Below are 18,594 nucleotides of genomic sequence, written 5' to 3' on the forward strand. Positions count from 1 at the left end.
CTGTATACCAAATTCAAGCCTCAAGATTTTAGTCAACTTATTGACTGGTAAGGACTGTGAGGTGAAGGCCAGTGCTTGGGAGGGATCCTCCTGCAGAACCCAGCAGGACAGCTATAACTTGTTCAATTACCTTTTTGCTGTTGAGGTATGTTCAGCTCTTCCCACTCTTTAAGATTCTCAGTTCAGAGGTCCCTGAACTTTCCATTTCCTGTCTTCAGGAAACACGAGAGGTACCCACACTTTGTTCTCACAAACGAGAAATCTGCAGCACTTGGCCCCAAGGGGGTTAATTAGCTTTACAAATGAAAAAGGATGCCAAAGGCCACAAATTATAGCTGTGTCCATGTTTCAAAAACATACCCTCATTCAGTAGCAAAAGTAGGCGTAGACTCTAGTTCTTTGGTGTCACGATTTCTTTTCTTGCAGTTTTTTTCCATTCATTACACAGACACTACATGAAATCGAAATGTTTGTTGGACCAAGTTACTACATCTCTCTAGTACTCTGGTGTTCTACTATACAGAAACAAGAAACCATGCACACAAATTTAATCTGTTGTACCTGAAAAGAGGACTGAACAGGTACCTATCTTGTAGTTAAAGAAGTGTACAGAGCAATTTCATTCTATGTCTGAAACTGCACTAGTAAACTTGGGCAGCTTTCAGGTACATTACCTGCAAAATATTAGAAGAAAATCCTAAACATGATATATATCCTTTAGTTGATATAAAGATGATAAAGTAATCAATAAAAATATAGAAGACAGACAGAATCTCATAATTATATTCTATATTAGGAAGAAAGTTGGATGATGTAGACACATCCATGAGGTAATGAAATATTACCTATTGCCAATGAGATTTAGGAAGATGTTCATTCTACCCATTAAATAAAACATCCTAAAAGTTGCATAGTTAGAAACTGACAATCAGTAATTTGAAAAGAATTATCTGGCAAGCAGATGGAAGCAATGGGCTTTCTTTTCCAAACAATTTTGAAGTTCTGAATGTGTTCCAGAAGACCAGCAAATACTTTTACTTAAAGTATTTGCAAAGCAAGTGGGCTCATCCAGGTTGCTGTAAGGCAGTTAACCTAACACTGATGTGGCAAAATCACAGTGGCATTGACAGGGGTTGCACTCAGCTAAGGAAACATATTGCTGTTTGTTTTAATTTGAAGAAAACAACCTAATTAAAAGAACTGGATATCCTTGTATGGCTGTCTAAGTTTGGTGGCTCAAGATAGGCATCTAGGCCTAACGTAGCAAGACTTTAACTGAACACTACACAGCTGGGTCACGGAAAGGGAAAAGAAAGGCAACAGATAAGAACTACATGATGGAGCTAAGCCTTATTGTGAGACATCTAAACCAGCTCAATTTAATTCAGCTGTTTGGAAAGATGAATACAGTGAATTGATCACGGTCCATAACTCATTACGCCAGAAGAAAGACTTCTTATAGCAGAAGATTTTAATGTACTCAACAAAGGCATAGCAAGACCCTATGGATTTAAAAAAAAAATTTAAAAAGAAAAAAGTAATAGAGAGTGGCAGTTTCAATGGCAGTGATAACTAACAAAATAACTGTAATAAGGGACATGGTTGATTAACCACAAGGCTTTAAATTATAGAAGTCTTAAATCTTCCTTGAAGATTTAACTGAATTATAGACCAGCAATACTATCATTAGTCATGGCTGAGATTTTGTTACTGTTTGTGGGTGACTTTTCTAAATGATTTCCAACCTACATGATGTTTCCTTTTAAAGCAATGATGATTTGTAAAATCCAATTAGGAACAGAAAATCAGCTTGGAAAAGGACAAGAAAAAGTGCTATTGCCTTTCAAGCAAATATACAAGATGCAACCTAATACAGAACTCCATAGTCATTGTCAAGTCTTCTTGGGTACAAACATAGAAACAAATGGATGTGCATCACAATGAAAATGCAGGGTCAAAGAATTTGTGAAGTTGAAGTAAAAGGACCATGGGAATTTGTTAAGGAATATTCCAATCTTGTATGTGGGTGGTAAATAACTGAACTGTTGTTGGCTTGAGTGCACAAAGCTGCAGACAGCAGAACCTCAGACTTAATCTAAGGAGAGAAGAATTTTGTACAAGTTGTTAACATTTTGAGTCTCGCAGGTAGCTACTTGTACTTTTTCAACCATCTGGAGCACTTTGAATATGTTAAACAACCTTGGGAATCCAAAGAGGAAGACCTAATCCAAACTCAAATAAGTGACAAAGATAATGAGGGTAAGGTATCTTCAATTATCCACATCAGCAACAGTACTGGGTAAACAGAGAAATTCTCACTGACAAGGAAGAAAAGGAGGCCTGGAATAGAGTGGCATTTCTGAAGCTCAGTAGGAAAGTACCTTAGTAAGAAATAATTAATTTCTTCTGCACAAACAGTAACACCTTTGAAATGACTGGTAACAGGAATTGTACAGCTTTAAATACACATGGATGCCCATGCTAGGTAGGAGATTCCAAGACGGGGAAGGGTAACAGACATCAGAAAACAACACCTCAAACCAGGGACCAGGAAAGGTAATTTCAAGCACCTTCAACATATAAAATGAAAAATCATTGCAAAGAATTTTAATTTGTGAGCCATTCCCCAGGGAATGCAACCAGTCAGCAAAGTATTATTCTGACTTTTAAAACCTTCCCAGCTTAATTCAAGACACTGCACCCAAAGCAAATAATTTTTCAGTCTTCGAGATGATGCATTCAAGATGAGAGAACTACTGCATGAAGCTGGCCGTTTTGTTCTGTCCATGTGGAACACGGACATGGAGAGGAGAGCAAAAAGTAGTAATCAACCTGTGCTGAGTCTGGTAACTTCCAAGGGGAGCAAACTATAAACCGCATTGCCCATGGGAAAAAAGGAAAGAAGGCAGAGGAATATCAATTAAACTCTCCTGTAAGGAGAAATGTAACAGATGGAAAAGGTGAAGGCCAGACAGCAACCAACATAAATTAGACACTATAAAAATAGAGAACACTCTTAAGAAAAGCTTTGTGACTAGCTAAACTAAAAAGAAAGGAATATTTTGGTCTTTAATTCCTTTCAATCACAAAATAAACAAAGAAACCTTGCTAATAGCACTGATCCATGCTAGACAAAAATGGTGAAAATGCTAGTGACACAGAACAGGAGAAGTCAGTCAACAAATATTTCCAATTCCATCTAAAGAAAGGAACAGAATGTAGCAGTCATATGAAAACAGCAACTTCTATCTAGTACCATAGTATCAAAGTAGGAAATGAGACAATACCTACTACGGATGTATATTTTGAAATCAGCCAAGAAACATGAATCCTGAAAGAGTTCAGTAACCAGCTCTTTAGCCCAATGATTCTGATGTTAATTAAACATGGGATATTAGAGAAATATCTTAAGACACTCATGACAGTACTCCCAAAAGGCAAAGGAAACAACTCAATAACAAAATTATGGAAAAACTGTAGAAATAAAGAATTAGTGAATGAAAAAATAAAACCTATATCACAAAGGTTTTATGAAATACAGATTCTGCAGTAAAAAAAAAAAAAAAAAGAAAAAAAACCCCAAATCCTAATTTCATTCTTACATGACAGCATTATACATTTGGTTTAACAAAGGGGACTGCATAGGTGCAACATACTTAAATTTTTATAAGGCATTGACCTAGCACCATAAGTCAGAAAGATAAACCGTACATAATCAAATACTAAGAGGATTAAGAAATGCCCAGCCTGCAAGTCTCAAAAAGAAGCTAATGAGAAGTTGCACTCAATGCTTTCCACGTTAGCCTAGGTCAGATGCAATAATGCATTTCAACCTGGATCTGAAAGTAAAAATAACAACTGATACAGTTTGTGGGTGACAGAACTATGAAAGCTGTCAGTAACCTAGTCCATCAATCGGCCAGGTCCATTTGCACAGGCTGGACTTGGACACAGCCCCACGTGAAGCATCCAGGAAACAAGAATGCAGAGTGTACCTGTAGAGAAGGGAAAACACTATTGTGGAAAGCCAAGACTTTGGATGACCAGACACGCAGCCACTGTGAGTTCCTGTATAATGCTATGGGAAGAGGGAAAATGCAGTCCTCTGCAGACTTAAGGCAAAGGGCCAGGGGGACCTCATCCATGGCACTGGGGCTTCAACACTCAGTTCCAAAAGAAACGTGTTTAATTTATAAGATACTGTAAAATTTGACAAGATGTAGAAAGAAAATAATTCATGGTTTGGAAGAAATCCCTTAGAGTGGAAAATTTACTGAGTTCTGTTTACCTTGTAAAAAAGTGGATTGAGATGGAACATTAGAGTGTTTCAATACAAGTCTAGGGGGAAAAAGTCCCACTCAGGCTCTCTGTATCAGAGGGATGAATGTTTCCAGAACAAGTAACCAGAAGCCAAAGCAAGGAGAAATCTTGCCTAAATATTTAAGCAGTGAAAATCTGAAGCCCTTGCAGCAGGCTACCAATGGATTTTATGTCCCAGTGCCTCAAAATCAAGCCAATGCATTTTGTCAACACAGTTCAAATATACATTAGTTCTTGGGGCTCAATAAAGCCTAAATGGACTGAAATGTCACCTGTGAAATGCAGGAGTCAAACCAGACAGCGCCTTCTAGCCTAACCTATGCACCTACGAAACATTCCACCCGTTTGCAGCCAACCTTGGTGAGTAAACGCAGAGAAAAATGTTTCTGCCACAGGCTCCCCAGGTACAGAGCTCCTCACTTTCCTTGTGCAAACCGCAAAGTGTCAAAGGCAGGGATGTGCTGCCCTCGCGCCTGCCTGCACAGCCCCTTGCGACTCAGGGCAGCCAGAGGCTCCTGCAGGGCTTGGGTGCAGGGGGAAGGAACACACATCACAGGGGCAGGGTGCTCGCAGCAGCACCTTCAAGGAGCCTTTTACACCAATTTATTTCTATACAGGGTGGTTAAAAAAAATAAAATAGAAGCCCCTATTGGTTGTTCATACAGAAGTCTGGGATTCTATAGGCTTTGGGTGGGTGACTGATTTTAAAACCCAACAACACATGCTTTTTCCCTTGCCTTCTCATTCTCTTCCAAGTCAGCCTCCATGATCCAAAGAAACTAACAAGTAACACACAAGACTAGCAGTCATGTGGACCAATTAAAAAAAAAAAAAAGAGGAAGGAGAATTGAAGACAAAGAGAAAGGGAAAAACAAACAAAGATTGAAAATAAAAATTCGCCAGGATAATGCGTTTTATAAACACAGAGATAGAAACAGTTACAGCAAGGACAGAGCGGGCCAGGGGTGGGGAATAGATATTTATATATATATATATATATATAAATTCAAGGGGCCTTCAGTTTATTCTTGTTGGCTCCCCCTTCTCATTAGATTGGTCTCTCTGTGGGGATCTTCATCCCCTTCTCTCCACTGTCCACCTTTTGGGGATGACCAGGGTCCAGAAGAGGCCACCACTGCCATGTGAGTCCAGCCCGTCTTGGCAAGAGGGAGCCTGGGAGAGCAGTCTGGCAGGAGATGAGCAGGAGAAGCTAGCCTTTCCCTGCCTCCTGCCAGCTCCTTGAAAACACTGGTCTATTCCTCCTCTTCCTCCTCCTCTTCCCTTTGGGAAACTGGGGGCAGGACAGGTATGTGAGTGTCAGAATTGCTGTCATTTCACCTTTCAGGAAAGGGAGTAGAGAGAAGGGTGATGATTATTTTGGCAGTCTCTTACCCTCCCTCCAGTTCTTTTTGGTTTGTTGTTGATGCCTGCAGTCTTTTCTGAGGAGGTGGGGGGAAAAGCAGGAGGGAGAGGAGGAGGAGTACAAGCTGCTATGGTATCATCCACAACCGGCAGGAAGAGCAAGGAACAGGAGCCCACATTCCTATGGGGCCATCATGCTGCTCAGACAGCTGAGAGAGACAGCAGTCAGTTCAGACAGACTCCTCTCTATTGCTCTCCACCAGGGGAGGAGAAAGAATGCAATACTCCACGGCCCTTAGGCAGTGTAGTATGGACAGGTACCTGTCCATCCCACTTCTCCTCCCTCCACTGGTCTCACCTTCCATTGGGGAGGTTTCTCCCATCTAGTCCTTGGGGCAGGACAAGTGACCCCTCCTCCCTTTCACAAGCAGGAGGGACAGGAATGGATATTTCTCTCTTAGACACTCAAGGCAATCCTCAAAGAACCCCATCCAGCTGTCAACTCTGCCACATTCTTTTGTGGCCTGCTAAAAACATGCGTCCAAGCCCCTGTATATACAAGGGTCATCTCTCCATCCCATCCACCATACGCGTCTCAACACACAACCCTGCTTCGTACACATCCTACAGTGAGAGAGAAGGCAATACAGGGGCCTTTCTTTGGGTTTCAAAGGAGGGGCTCTTGCATGAGGAAGTGATCCCAGCACAGGAAAGGGGCTCTTGCACAAGGAAGCATCCTCCTACCAGGCAGGCTGTTGCACAGAAGGAGCACCCCCTTGAGACAGGCTGTTGTTCAAGGGGCTGCCATGAACAGGGTTACACAGCCAGAAGAGGCTGTTGCAGGAGGAGAGGCCGGAAACTGTTGCACGAGGAGGGCCGCTGCACAAGCGGTGCCCCTGGCACAGGCTATGCGCAAGAGGCGTTCTGCTCCCTGGGTTGAGGTCTCCCTAGGAGCTGGAGAGGTGCTCCACTTGGATGGCGCTGGTGCTGACAGTGAGGCAGATGTCCTTGTGATGCTCTGAAGTCTTGTAAGGAGTCAGGTCAAAGGAGCACTGGGGGGGAGGGTTGGGTTGGTTAGTGTCTCCAGAAGGGCCCCCTGCTGCCCCCCCACCCTGCGGCTGGAAGTGCTGCTGCTGCTGCGAGGCCTGGGCTTGTGCCTGAACCACCTGCTGCTGTGGGTCAGGGATGTTGTGTTTCCGCATGTGCTTCATCAGGTACGTCTCCTGCAATGGGAAGAACCGTGTGAGAGGAGGGAATGATACTCACAAGAGCCAAAGCCAGTAGGGAGGGACATGGCAACTCAGGGGACTGCTCCCATTGGATCTAGAGGAGCTGCTCCTTGGGAAGTCTGATCCCTCCTGCTACCGCCCAGGGCAGCAAATACTCACCGAGGTGTAGGCCCGGCTGCAGATGGAGCAGGTGTAGACCTTGGCGTGTTTCACCGTGTGTGTAGCCAGGTGTACCTCTAACGAGGCAGCATCCGTGTACGCACGGTGGCAGTTGTGGCACTTGAAAGGTTTGTCTTTGTTGTGCTGCCGTCTGTGGGACTGGGGGGGGTGGCAGCAGCAGGGAGGAAAGAGAAAGCAAGCGTGAGGAAGGAAGCAAGTATTAGTAGTGGAGATGGCTTTACCTCAAACACCCCCAAGCTCCTGGCTGCTAAGGAAGGTACACCTGGCTCCCAGCATGGGGATAGAACTTCTCCCTCTCCATACACACTCTTTCCTCTCATCCATACTAGGCGCTTGAAGGGCAGAGACTCTTAATGCTCCACAACCCCCATCTTCTCGGTTTCCATGCAACTCTCGGTCTTTTCCTGGTCTCTCCTTTTCTGCCCCCTATACATGTGCTTCCTGCATCCAATACCTTCAGGGCAGGACTTGCTTTAACTGCTTGCAGGTGTTTACAACTCTTTGCTCTTTGGCACACTCTACAGTCCCCCTCCTCCAGGGTACTGCAACAGGACACACAACCTCTGCCTCCCTAAACCTTACCCTTATGCCCTCCATTTCATTGTAAAACAAACAACCCACCCAGACACCCAGACTTTATTGGGTGTAACATTTTACAAAAGTCTTGCCCCAGCTAAGTTATGAAACTGCAAAACAGATGGGTAAGGTCTCACAGCTTTCAAGTCAAGTTAACAATTTTATAGGATGCGACTGTTTATGCAACTTCTTTGGGCCACTAGTGCCACAAGTCAGGAATCTCTTCCCTGCCCAGGGCTTCAATAGCTTTCTGTATTCTTTTACTCTCCTCCCAGCTGCCCCACTTCTTCTACCACAGGTACCCTTGCTGCCCCTGCTGGTGAGCAGGACACACCCAGCCCCTTACCTGCAAGTTGGAAAGCTGGGTGAAAGCCTTTTCACACCCAGGGTGAGCACATTTGTAGGGTCGGTCCCCGGTGTGGATACTGTTGAGGAGGAAGAGCACAAATGGGAGGTAGTGAGCAGGCAGACAGGTCAAACTGCCAAGGTCTGCTGCTGTGTGAGGGGGATGATGTTGTCTCCAGATGCTGTCCTAGCTGGACAAAGAAAGCTCTGCCCAGCTCCCATGTCCAGTTAGAAGTTAGAGAAGACAGGCAGTCAAGCAGATTTCAGAGTAACTAGGACTGAGAAGCAAGAGCTTAGGAATGTCTGGACAGCTCAGCATGGAGGCTACCTAAAAATGTATTGGGAGGGGTGTGGACATCCAGGCTCCCTGCTCCAAGCTCAGGAGTCCCAAATGACCAAGAGGAATCTGTTCTCTTGTTTCCACAGTACCAAGAAAGCAGCTCTGTTTCCTCCAGGATACACACACCAACAATTTTCCTTTTAAGTAACAGGCTGAGTTTACCTACAGTGTTAATCTGTCCCTGTCCCCCTGCAATGCCAGGAGCAGCTTCCACACACTCAGTCCAACCCCCGTGGTGCCAGGCTGGGATCCCCTACAGCCAATGCCTCTGTCTCTATTGCTCTCTCTCTGTGCCGCCCGCGGTGCAAGACCAAGGATCCCCAGGGGACAGCACGTGCCCACCTCAGCCCTGACGTGGTCAGTGTCTCCTGCGCAGCCTCCACTCCGTCCACTCAGGTGGGTCACCTCCTTCTGGGGGTGCAGCCGGCCGCATTCCCCGCCCGCCCCCCGCATGCTTGGCGCGCGTGCTCCAGAGGTGCATGCCGGCAGCGCGGGGGGACCAGGGCCAGGCCCCCAGCCTCCTCTGGCCCTTACCGTGTGTGCTGCTGCAGGTGGGAGAGCTGGCGGAAGGCCTTCTGGCAGTAGCGGCAGGTGTAGGGCTTGGCCCCCGAGTGGATGCGGAGGTGCTGGGCCAGGTAGGATGTGTTGGCGAAGCTCTTGGAGCAGTGAGGACACTTGTGCGGCTTGACAATCGCCGTGTGGAGCTTGGAGTGGATCCTGCCGAAGAGGAGGAGGAGCAGCAGCAGTTGGACATGACCACCATCTGGCTAGTGCTGATGGAATGAGGGCACAAAGGGGGTGGGACAGCACCACGCTATCTGCTACATGAAGGAACTCCAAACACAGCATGAGCTCTGTTGGTCTCAAACTGTGCTCCCCTTGGGTTCAAGAGACCGTGGTCTGTCCGCACCGGGGGAGGATCCAGAGAGAGGAACTATAGAGCTTGGACTGAGGGGCATTGGCAGAGCTGTGTGTGGGAAGCCTATGGCTGAAATATTAGCAGGGGGGCTGCAAGCCTGGACTTGAGATATTTGGCAGAACTACGTTGGGGTGACAGGGAACAGTCCTCCTATGCCCACTCTACTCTCACACTGACAACCAGCGCTACCTCCTGTCAGAAAGCATCATTCTGCTGCTGACGCCCCTCTGGCGAAGCAGCACTAACCTAAGCGCACCCAGCCCCTCACAGCCAGGGACCAGTCTCACGTGTCCAATACCACTACTGCCGGCCTGATGTGTGTAAGACCTGACCAGCCTGTGACAACCAGACAGGTCTCCCCAGGCAGTCACCCACTGAGGTGCTCACAGCATGCTGGGATGACAGCAACATGCAGTGCGGAGGGCCCCAGCCTCCTCTGGCCCTTACCGTGTGTGCTGCTGCAGGTGGGAGAGCTGGCGGAAGGCCTTCTGGCAGTAGCTGCACGTGTAGGGCTTGGCCCCTGAGTGGATACGAATGTGCTGGGCCAGGTAGGAGCTGTTGGCGAAGCTCTTGGAGCAGTGAGGACACTTGTGTGGCTTTGTCTCCGTATGGGACTTGGAGTGGATCTGCATCTCCGACTTGGAGTAGAAGGTCAGCGAACACATCCGGCACCTGGGACCGGGGCGAGGGGAAGAGACAGTATCACATGGGGGTAAGCCCCAAAATGGATCAACTTTAACTGGATGGGATGTTCCACACTGAGAGAAGGAAGGGGCGTTTTCCCACTATGTGGTACTGGGGAGGTTTTCACCTGGGACAGTGCTTGGCTGTGAGTGCCTCAGTCCCAGGGGGACAAATTTAAGCAGGGAACTGGTGTAACAGACCAAACAATACTTCATAGCCAGACAAGTAAAGGCATTGGAAGAAATCAACTTGCTTGCAAGAGAGACAGGGCAGCACTTTGGAAATTTTCCAACAGCAATCCTCAGGGGATAGGAATAATTCCCAGACAAAACCCCCACTTTGTTAATCTATTACTTATTTCAGTCAAAAAACCCTTGGAAAACCTGGAATCCCATGTTATACTTAGTATTATAAGTTAATTCCATGTACTGTGATATCTGTGAGAGCAGAAATGGCCAAATCCACTTAACGCTGCTCCCATTTTTGGAGAAGATATTCAAATATTTAGGGTATAAAATGCTGAGAACAACAGCAGTGCTGTTTTCCTAGTGGGTCTCACAAAGATACTCTGGATATCAAATGTGGTATTTCATTGGTCTAGTGGGCTTTCATCATTTCAGTCTTACTGATGAGATGCAAAATGTTTTGTCTGGGCGTATGGATCCATCTGTTCCCATAATGATCAGAAATGTATTTGTTAACACACAGACTCTCTGAACAAAAAGAAGCCGTTGGCATCGCTCTGCTACGGATGCTGCTTTTAAAAACTGTTCCTCCACCACAACAACAGGCTGTTAAGAGAAGCTTGTACTGTTTTACAATTCAAGATGGTAGAAGCTTTTGTGGTTGATAATTTGACAGAGATAGAAGCTGCATCCAAATTACTCATTTCTTCCTCACCTCCCATGCGTGTCAAACAAGGGGCAGAGTTAAGACTTATCTGAATTTAGGTTTTTCATTTACATTAAAGACAAAATACAATCGCCACATGTAACTTCCAGGGTCACATTTGAGAGAAGAAATGCAATACAGAGAAGTCTGGTTAACATTAATTCAACTTTCACAGTGGTTTTGTATGGGAATTTCCTTGAGTTTTATAGTGTTTACAAAACTGCTCAACAACAAAAGTCTCTGCAGTTATTACAAGCTACAGAGAGCTGATCCTGATCTTCCCCACATCCATCTCCTCTAAGGAGGATACTTCATTACATCTACTGTTGTGACTCTGTTGGAGCCAGAAGCTTTATGATGTGTGCAGTCTCATTAGTGTATGTCATGTAAGCAGTATTTATCCAGCACCTACCTTGAGTTCCACAGGCCCTTCCGAGCCACAGCTTGATTCCAAGCCATTTAGCTGGAAGCCATGCCTCCCTAGCAAGCACTCTAACATACACCTGTCATAACATTTCCCTCCTCTCCACCTTTGCTCTTTTGCATTCATTATCATATCTAACAGTTGTTCCCACGTGTCCTACCTTCATCTTTCTCTTAATCCATTTTAATTGCAAGCCCTAACAGAACATGCAAACTAAGTACATCCTTACGTAAATTCCTCCTCACACATGCACGTCCCCCAATTCCTTCTGGAATCAACAAACAGAAGCAATTTGGCTGTTTATCCCTACATCTATTAAAGATATAAGGAGTAAAAAGGAACATCAGTATCATATTTTTGAAAAAAAAGTAGCCCTTGGTTTATAAACGAAACTATCTCAAGTTGCACAATTTGTTCCAGACTTTCCGAAATGCTGGACTTGAATAGAGCACATGCATTCCGCAGTCATACCTATAGGATGAGGACTGTGTATCCTTGAAAGCACCAATGTTTGAAATAACTTCGAGGTGAACACTGAACTGAAAAATACCTTTGAGTCACCAAGTCCAGTTCCCTGCTAATGCAAGCAATTACAGCATAATCCCATGCTTGACTTTCAGCAAGCTCCTTCTCAGCAGATGGTGACTTCCATTACTCTCAATTGAACCCTGTTCCACAGCATTGGCCCTCTGATAAGGAACCATTCAATTGAGAACAAGCTCCCAGTGTGATACTGCGCTAATATGGCTCACCAAAACAAAGGGGAATAGCAGGTATCCTTTTTGTATACAGAAGGGGAGCGACTGTTCTTGCCAACAGTATGTCTAATTCTGAAGCCCATGTCCTCAACAATTACTGAAAAACTCACACAGGCTCAGTAAACTTAAAGAATGATGGCATGTGGAAAATTGGCTTTGCAGAAAAGATTCACTGACTCCAGTCAATTTAGGTTTGGAGTAAAGTTTAAAAGATAACTTGTTCAATATCCAAATAAAACTATGTAGGGAGAAAAATATCAATTATTAGGGGTTTATTTTATGAACAAGTAAGATATAACGAGGAACAACAACTGACACTAGAAATGACAAAAAGAGGAAACAGGCCTATTCCAACCATGAGAATAATGCATCTTTGGAACGAGGCTCGGAGGCTACAACATGGTCTCTCTATCACTTGGTCCCTACAATCAGTATTCTGAGAATCCAGGTACCTTTCTGAGAGAAATATCCTTCTAAGGGTTTTGCTGTAGTTTAAAGAGAATGCTGGGCACTAATCTCTTCTGTTCTGTACACAGGACTCTATATTTTAAATAGTCTATTCTGTTCTGAAACATTAATGAACTTTACCATGCCATCAAGTGTGTAAGTAGTCCCATATATTAAATCTATAGTGCCATAAAGCCATCAACTTTATCGTCCAGAACATCTGTACATCCTTTCCTTTACTTACTTGCTTTGTCAGGTATCTGCCTTCAAGTCAGAAATTCTCTTAAATAAACTTTAATGAAGAGAAACAGACTGCATGTCCTTTTCTATTTTCAAAGTAAAATTTCAAAGAAGTTGTTTCAAAACCTCACTGGCATTTGCATGACAATGATAAACTGGATTATCAGCAAAAACAGGCCTCAACAACAATAATAAAACTCCCCAAAAACCCCAAACCAAAACTCTAAAATGAACAAACCAACCAACCCCTGTTGTCTGAATGTAGCATTCAGACAAACATTCTGATATTGTTTTTCAAACAACATTTAGAATGAAAATCTTACAAGAACTCATTTTCTAATCATCTAATTAGCATCAACCCTGAGTGAGCAAGAATGTTATGCAGCATTAGCAAATTCATGAGCCTTATATGTTAAAAAAAAGCCCTGGAATATAATGGAAAGCTGCATTTCAGAATTTTATATTGTGTGGTATCAGGCTTTTTCAACTGAACAAATGATCCATTTAATTAAGGGCTTCTCATTCTGCCTCAGACAACATCAAATATTAAAGGGGAAGATGAAATCAGCCCTCTAGTGGGCAAATATGGATTCAAAAAAATGTTACATCTATATGGATAATGAGAATATCCCATCTGAAACTAGCAACATGTCAGTATTCTACTACAGTGAAATTCTGGCTGGGGAGAGGAAAAATAAGGAATACTCCTTGCTAAGCATGAATGAAACACTATACGAAATAATTGATTTCTACCCCCCCCGTTTAATATCCATTTCTAATCGTCTCCCCACTGTGCTTCTAAACTGCCCCTCCTTTGGCTGCATTCTTTCTGACAGCAAGAAACAGAAATGACTGCAGCATTCCCACTGATGGTGTGACACAACATCCCCTGCAGCTGCTTGTTATGGCTCTGCAAATTCAGACAGCCTCAGAGAAAATACCCTTAATAGCACAAAGGCTCATATCAACAGTTAAATTAGCACTCAGCCATATGCCAGAGATCAAAAGTAACCCCTTCCAATGTTTACAATGCTTTCTTTTTTATAGGAAATAAAGACATTCAGAAAATGTTCATATTAGACACACTCTCAAAAATCATGAAATGCCAGTAAAACGTGGATGTACAATTCCAATTCTACTCCCATATGAAAGTCATCACAATGAGTCATAAACAAAATGATGCTTATAGCAACTAGACTACAACCCTGTGGCACACGATGCTGTATTTTTTTCCACTTTTCATGGAATGTTCCACCTCATTCATCAGATGCTGTTAGGAGATAAAATACCATCTGAAATACCAGCTCATAGTAAAATTTGCCTAACATGGATTAACAGCCTTTTTCAATGAAGTGCTTAATTAATCAGTATCACAGTTGTGAAAACTATGTAAGCTTTTATAGGGCTCTGAGAATTCAAATTCCTAGTATGTACTGAGAGTAGTCTTACAAGTTAATTGAGTCCTTGCTCTTTCTTTTAGGCTACAAATACAAGTTAGACCATCAGTTAAAATAAATATCAAAATGGGGAAGTCTGCAATTAGACTAGGTGATAAGAGTAAGTTTAGACTTTCAGTCAGCAGTTCATTCAGCAGGGAAGGAAATATGCTCCCTTTGCAATGCAGAGTTAATGAAGTAACTACTGCAAGCATAGCATAATAATGGATGCACAGTTCATGATAAATGCTAACTTGACCCTCACATCCCCCCACCTTTTTTTTTTAAGCTGAAGTTAAGTACTTTCCTGTTAGTATTTTGTAAGAGGCAGGGAAAGGAGATAAAATGAGCATCCAAGATACACTTTATTTGGGCAACACTCAATTAAAGCCAGTGAGTATGAAATTGCCAAATGAAGGCACAGGAATTGTACCTCTGCTTCCACACTGGAACATCCCAGCATTAGCTCCTATTCAAAAGCCAGTGTTGCACTTCCACTGAACAGTTTACACTACTGGTGTGTGTAACAAATTATCAGCTATGCTCAAAGATCTTGGTCAACTTATTTCCATAGCCCTTCAGTCAATTGGTGGCTCTCGTATACTGGCAAGGCAAAGAGAAGTTCAAAATGCTCTCATCATATGGCACTTTCACAGTTTTGAGATTTGAGGGCATTCCTGCACTTTGTCAATTTTTCCAAATGACCCTAAAAATACCTGAGCCAGAATTTTGTGGTATTTCAGCATACTTCACAAGTTCCCTGTCTTCTTTTAATGACTCAATCATTAAATCATGCTTTCGACAGTTGCACCTTAAAACCTTTTCTGTCACAGTCTCACACTGGGAGCATTCATGATATCACTTAATTCCTAAAAGTCTTTTTCACAGTTACTGCTTTCCAGGATACTGTTCCTACATATTCCTTATCTTTAGATCAGAGACATTCAAAAGCTCAACAAGACCCTTCTGTCTGATAATGTTTCCCATTGTGTCCAAACATCTGGACCTCAATCCCTGGCTGCTGAAGGCATCACGCTGTCCCAAAAGGCTGTCTTCCACGGGACTGTATTAAAATATATTTTGTCTGAACCATTAACAACCACATAAAGATCCCTTTTTTTACAGCTATCCACCAGCATTGCTTTTATCTTTAGGTTATCAGCTGTGACTTTCTGTTGACCTCCAAATCACTGAACATCAGGCCTAAGACACTGTCTGCCAATTTTTGAAATCAGTCACCATTAGCATAAAAGACCTACGAAACAATAAAACACAATAATGCTTCCTACTATAGTGATAACATGCAAGAGCTAAAATTAAAATAATACAAAAGGCTCATTAGAAAGCACTAGGAAATTTGCAAATATCAGGATTAAGGTCATCCATGTCACTATAATTTGGCTCCGCAATGCAGGTGCATTCTGATACAGTCCTATTGACTGTTTCCACAGAACTGTACTCTTATTATGTTGCACAAACAGATGCTTAACAAGCAAGCGTTCAGTTTGTAATATCACCACTCTGGACAGCCTTAAGTCTTGTAAACCACAAGCAATTCCAACCTCCTGAAGCAGATCACTCATCTCCTGTCCCCACCACAGAAATATCAGTGCTCCATAAGCACTCATCTATCCCCACAATATCACCATTTTATTTCTTGTAAGGGAAGGGAATCACAAAAGACACAGTGAAACACGGTAAGAGAGACACACCTACTAATTCCAAGTGGCCAAACTGATATCTGTGACCCCTTTTTCCCTTTAAAGGAAAATTCCTATTACATATGTTCATATCACTGCTCCTATAGATTTCTATGCTTCTCCCATGAGATGCAACATTTCTGCAAAGCAAAACAGGGTCTCGCCTGTAACAGAGGAGTGTTCAGTGATACTTTAGATTATGATTTTGGGAACACTGTTAATTATTTCAGTATAACTCTCTGTGGTCATTTGTAGCCTGAAACAAATGGAAATCCACTGAAGACTGGACCTAACTCATGCTTGCACACATTTCAAGGCAAGATTATCTGTAGGGCTGTAGGATATCACAGCCATCTGAGGCAGAAGCAAGTGTAATCAATAGTTCTTCACACTAGCAAATACCTTCCCCAGATCATCCTCCTCAATTCCACAATCCCATGTCAATGCATTTTATTTTCTTTTAACAGAACATGCTTTCAGGTTGAGGAAACATGCAGTACTCTGACAGGCTATCATGCACCAATAACTAATCAAGGATGGCATCAAAGCGCATTGATTCAATAGGGCTAAATTAAGGTGTAATCAGTTTTAAAGTTCCCTCTCTTCCAAGCTGTGACTGTCCTCCTTATTCCCATGCACAGACTAATCCCATTGACAAGTAATATGCCGAAATTAGAATCTGTGACTGTAGATCTTCTCCTGTCAATTCCTTCTGTTAGGCACTATGAGAAACTGCCAAGGGAAAGCATGTACGTGCACACACACAGTTACAATATCTCAACAGGAGGGAGAGAACTTACCATAACACAAGGTTTTACCCCATTATACACTCATGCATGTGGCCAGTCAAATTGTAATTTTCTAAGCTCCAAGCACTGCATTCATATACAAAGCAAGGATTACGTGTACAAACTGCATGTGTGAATGTAAATGTGTATGTGCAACAGTTTTCCTTAGAGTTCTGAGATCATAAACTAATTCCAACCAATCTGGAAAAGAGGTAAGGATCTTAAAAGTCAACACAAATCTCAAAAATACGCAGCTGAGGAAAGAAGAGAGACTCTCTTGGAGTTGTCTGCTGAGTGAAAGGCTCATAAGCTCACCCTTGATTAGACATCAGAGAATCCACACAGGAGAGAGTCGCTGGAAACCAGGCATCATTAGTTCCGCTGCTCACGGAACTACTTGTTAAAAAAAACAAACAGAAATTCCAACATGTGGCATCATACTGACACCCACGCTGGTCATCAACAATCTTAAAATCCATTGCACAGACCTCTGCCACTGCAGCTATGATGATAAATGACAGCAATAATACTTTGTCACCTTTTTCTAGCCTAAGAGGGAGATGAGGTTCTTTGCCAGAGGAGGTCACATTCGTATGCTGACATCAAAGACATGGTAAAATTTAAATACACTGGGTTTAATATTTCTAGGCTTTGGAGGGAATGTGGTCAAACTTTCTGCCTAGCACTTCAAACTTAATTCACCCTTTGCCCTTAGCCTTCTAGCCCAGAGCAATCCCCTCTCCCGCACCAAGGCCCAGACCCAAGCTCTTGATCCTCTACTGCAGGGACTCTGTGCTATTTCATTCCCTCGATTACCTAATATTTATCTCCTCTCCCTCATGCTTCTGTTTGTCTGTCCATATCCCATACTCTCATCCCTCTCTGTTCTGCCAGTTCTAGGTATCTCATTTTCCAGCACCTAGCAGGTCTGGTTATTTCCTTCACCCCTGGGTCTTATCTGTTTATAGCTTATTCCTGTGCTAGCTCTCCCATCTCTCCCTTGAAAAGAGGCTCCCCATCACATCCTCTGCTGCATTCCCTAGTTTGTAGGCTCTTGTCTTTTCTCTCCTCCTTTCTGATTCCCATCCCTACCAAGTTTCCAGATTTCCTCAACAAACAGCTCCAGTCTCTGCCCATACGTCTTTCTGATCCCTACTATGTTTGAACCAAGCAGTGTCATCTCGCGCCTTGCCTTTGTGCCCATCAGAGGGGGAGTTACTGACCACATGGGGCACTAAAGACTCCTTCTGAAGCAGAAGGAGCAGCTGTGCCTGAAGGAAAAGCATGTTTGGCCCTTCAGTATAACTCTAGAAGAAGCTTAGAGCTGCAGAAAGAATAGATACATAGTCCAGCCTCACAGAGAAACTGAGAGAAGTTAGGCTGTATTTGTCTCCTCTGTGGAGATGGACCGTCTGCCGAGTGCCTGGAGTTGTGCAAGCCTCAAGAAATGGCAAAGATAATACAACCTTCACATATTTCAGCCACCAAACTATAAATCATGTCAAAACATGCTTAATAGATTTTTTCCAAGCTTAAAACTGGCCAAATTCAACAGTATTGCCACACACATATGGGACTTACAAAACCTATAGCCACCACATTACAAATTGATTCAAAACTATGGGAAGTTCACCGAGCAGTAACGCTAAATCCAGTACAAGAAAGACAAAACAGACTTAAAACAAGACATGTTCTTTGAGATGATGCCCACCTGCTGTATTCAAACCACTCGTTCCCCTTGTGTACATAATTTGCTCCCTAACGAGGGTCTCCATCCAGCTTCCTCACCTTCTACAGCTCAGTTTACTAAGGCTTCCGTGCACTTTCACACCTTGGACTCATCTCAGAAGTTTCCCAAGTCCCTCCGTTACAGTAATTTCACAACCATAAGCTGCACCGGATTATAAGGCGCACTTCTGAGTGTCGGCAAATTTCTGAACTTCTGCCGATATATA

At 43.4% G+C, this 18,594-nt stretch overlaps 1 protein-coding gene across 10 annotated transcripts in view; it reads right to left on the bottom strand.

The window, feature by feature from the left end:
• Window positions 1-456: 456 nt before the first annotated feature.
• The window catches only part of ZNF384 (zinc finger protein 384), a 29,945-nt gene continuing 11,807 nt past the window's right edge, over window positions 457-18,594 (bottom strand). For 9 of the 10 annotated variants that reach the window (XM_033052649.2, XM_033052648.2, XM_033052644.2 and 6 more), the window contains 5 exons: window positions 9,719-9,943; window positions 8,887-9,069; window positions 8,014-8,092; window positions 7,071-7,229; window positions 457-6,905 (listed from right to left, as the gene is read on the bottom strand). In XM_033052649.2, the coding sequence (XP_032908540.1) occupies window positions 6,630-6,905; window positions 7,071-7,229; window positions 8,014-8,092; window positions 8,887-9,069; window positions 9,719-9,943 (922 nt within the window). In that variant the 3' untranslated portion in view covers window positions 457-6,629. The remainder of the gene's footprint in view (window positions 6,906-7,070; window positions 7,230-8,013; window positions 8,093-8,886; window positions 9,070-9,718; window positions 9,944-18,594) is intronic. The other variant, XM_033052653.2, reaches the window with a different exon arrangement.

This window comes from Catharus ustulatus, chromosome 2 (genome assembly GCF_009819885.2).
Source record: "Catharus ustulatus isolate bCatUst1 chromosome 2, bCatUst1.pri.v2, whole genome shotgun sequence".
NCBI classification, from domain to species: domain Eukaryota; kingdom Metazoa; phylum Chordata; class Aves; order Passeriformes; family Turdidae; genus Catharus; species Catharus ustulatus.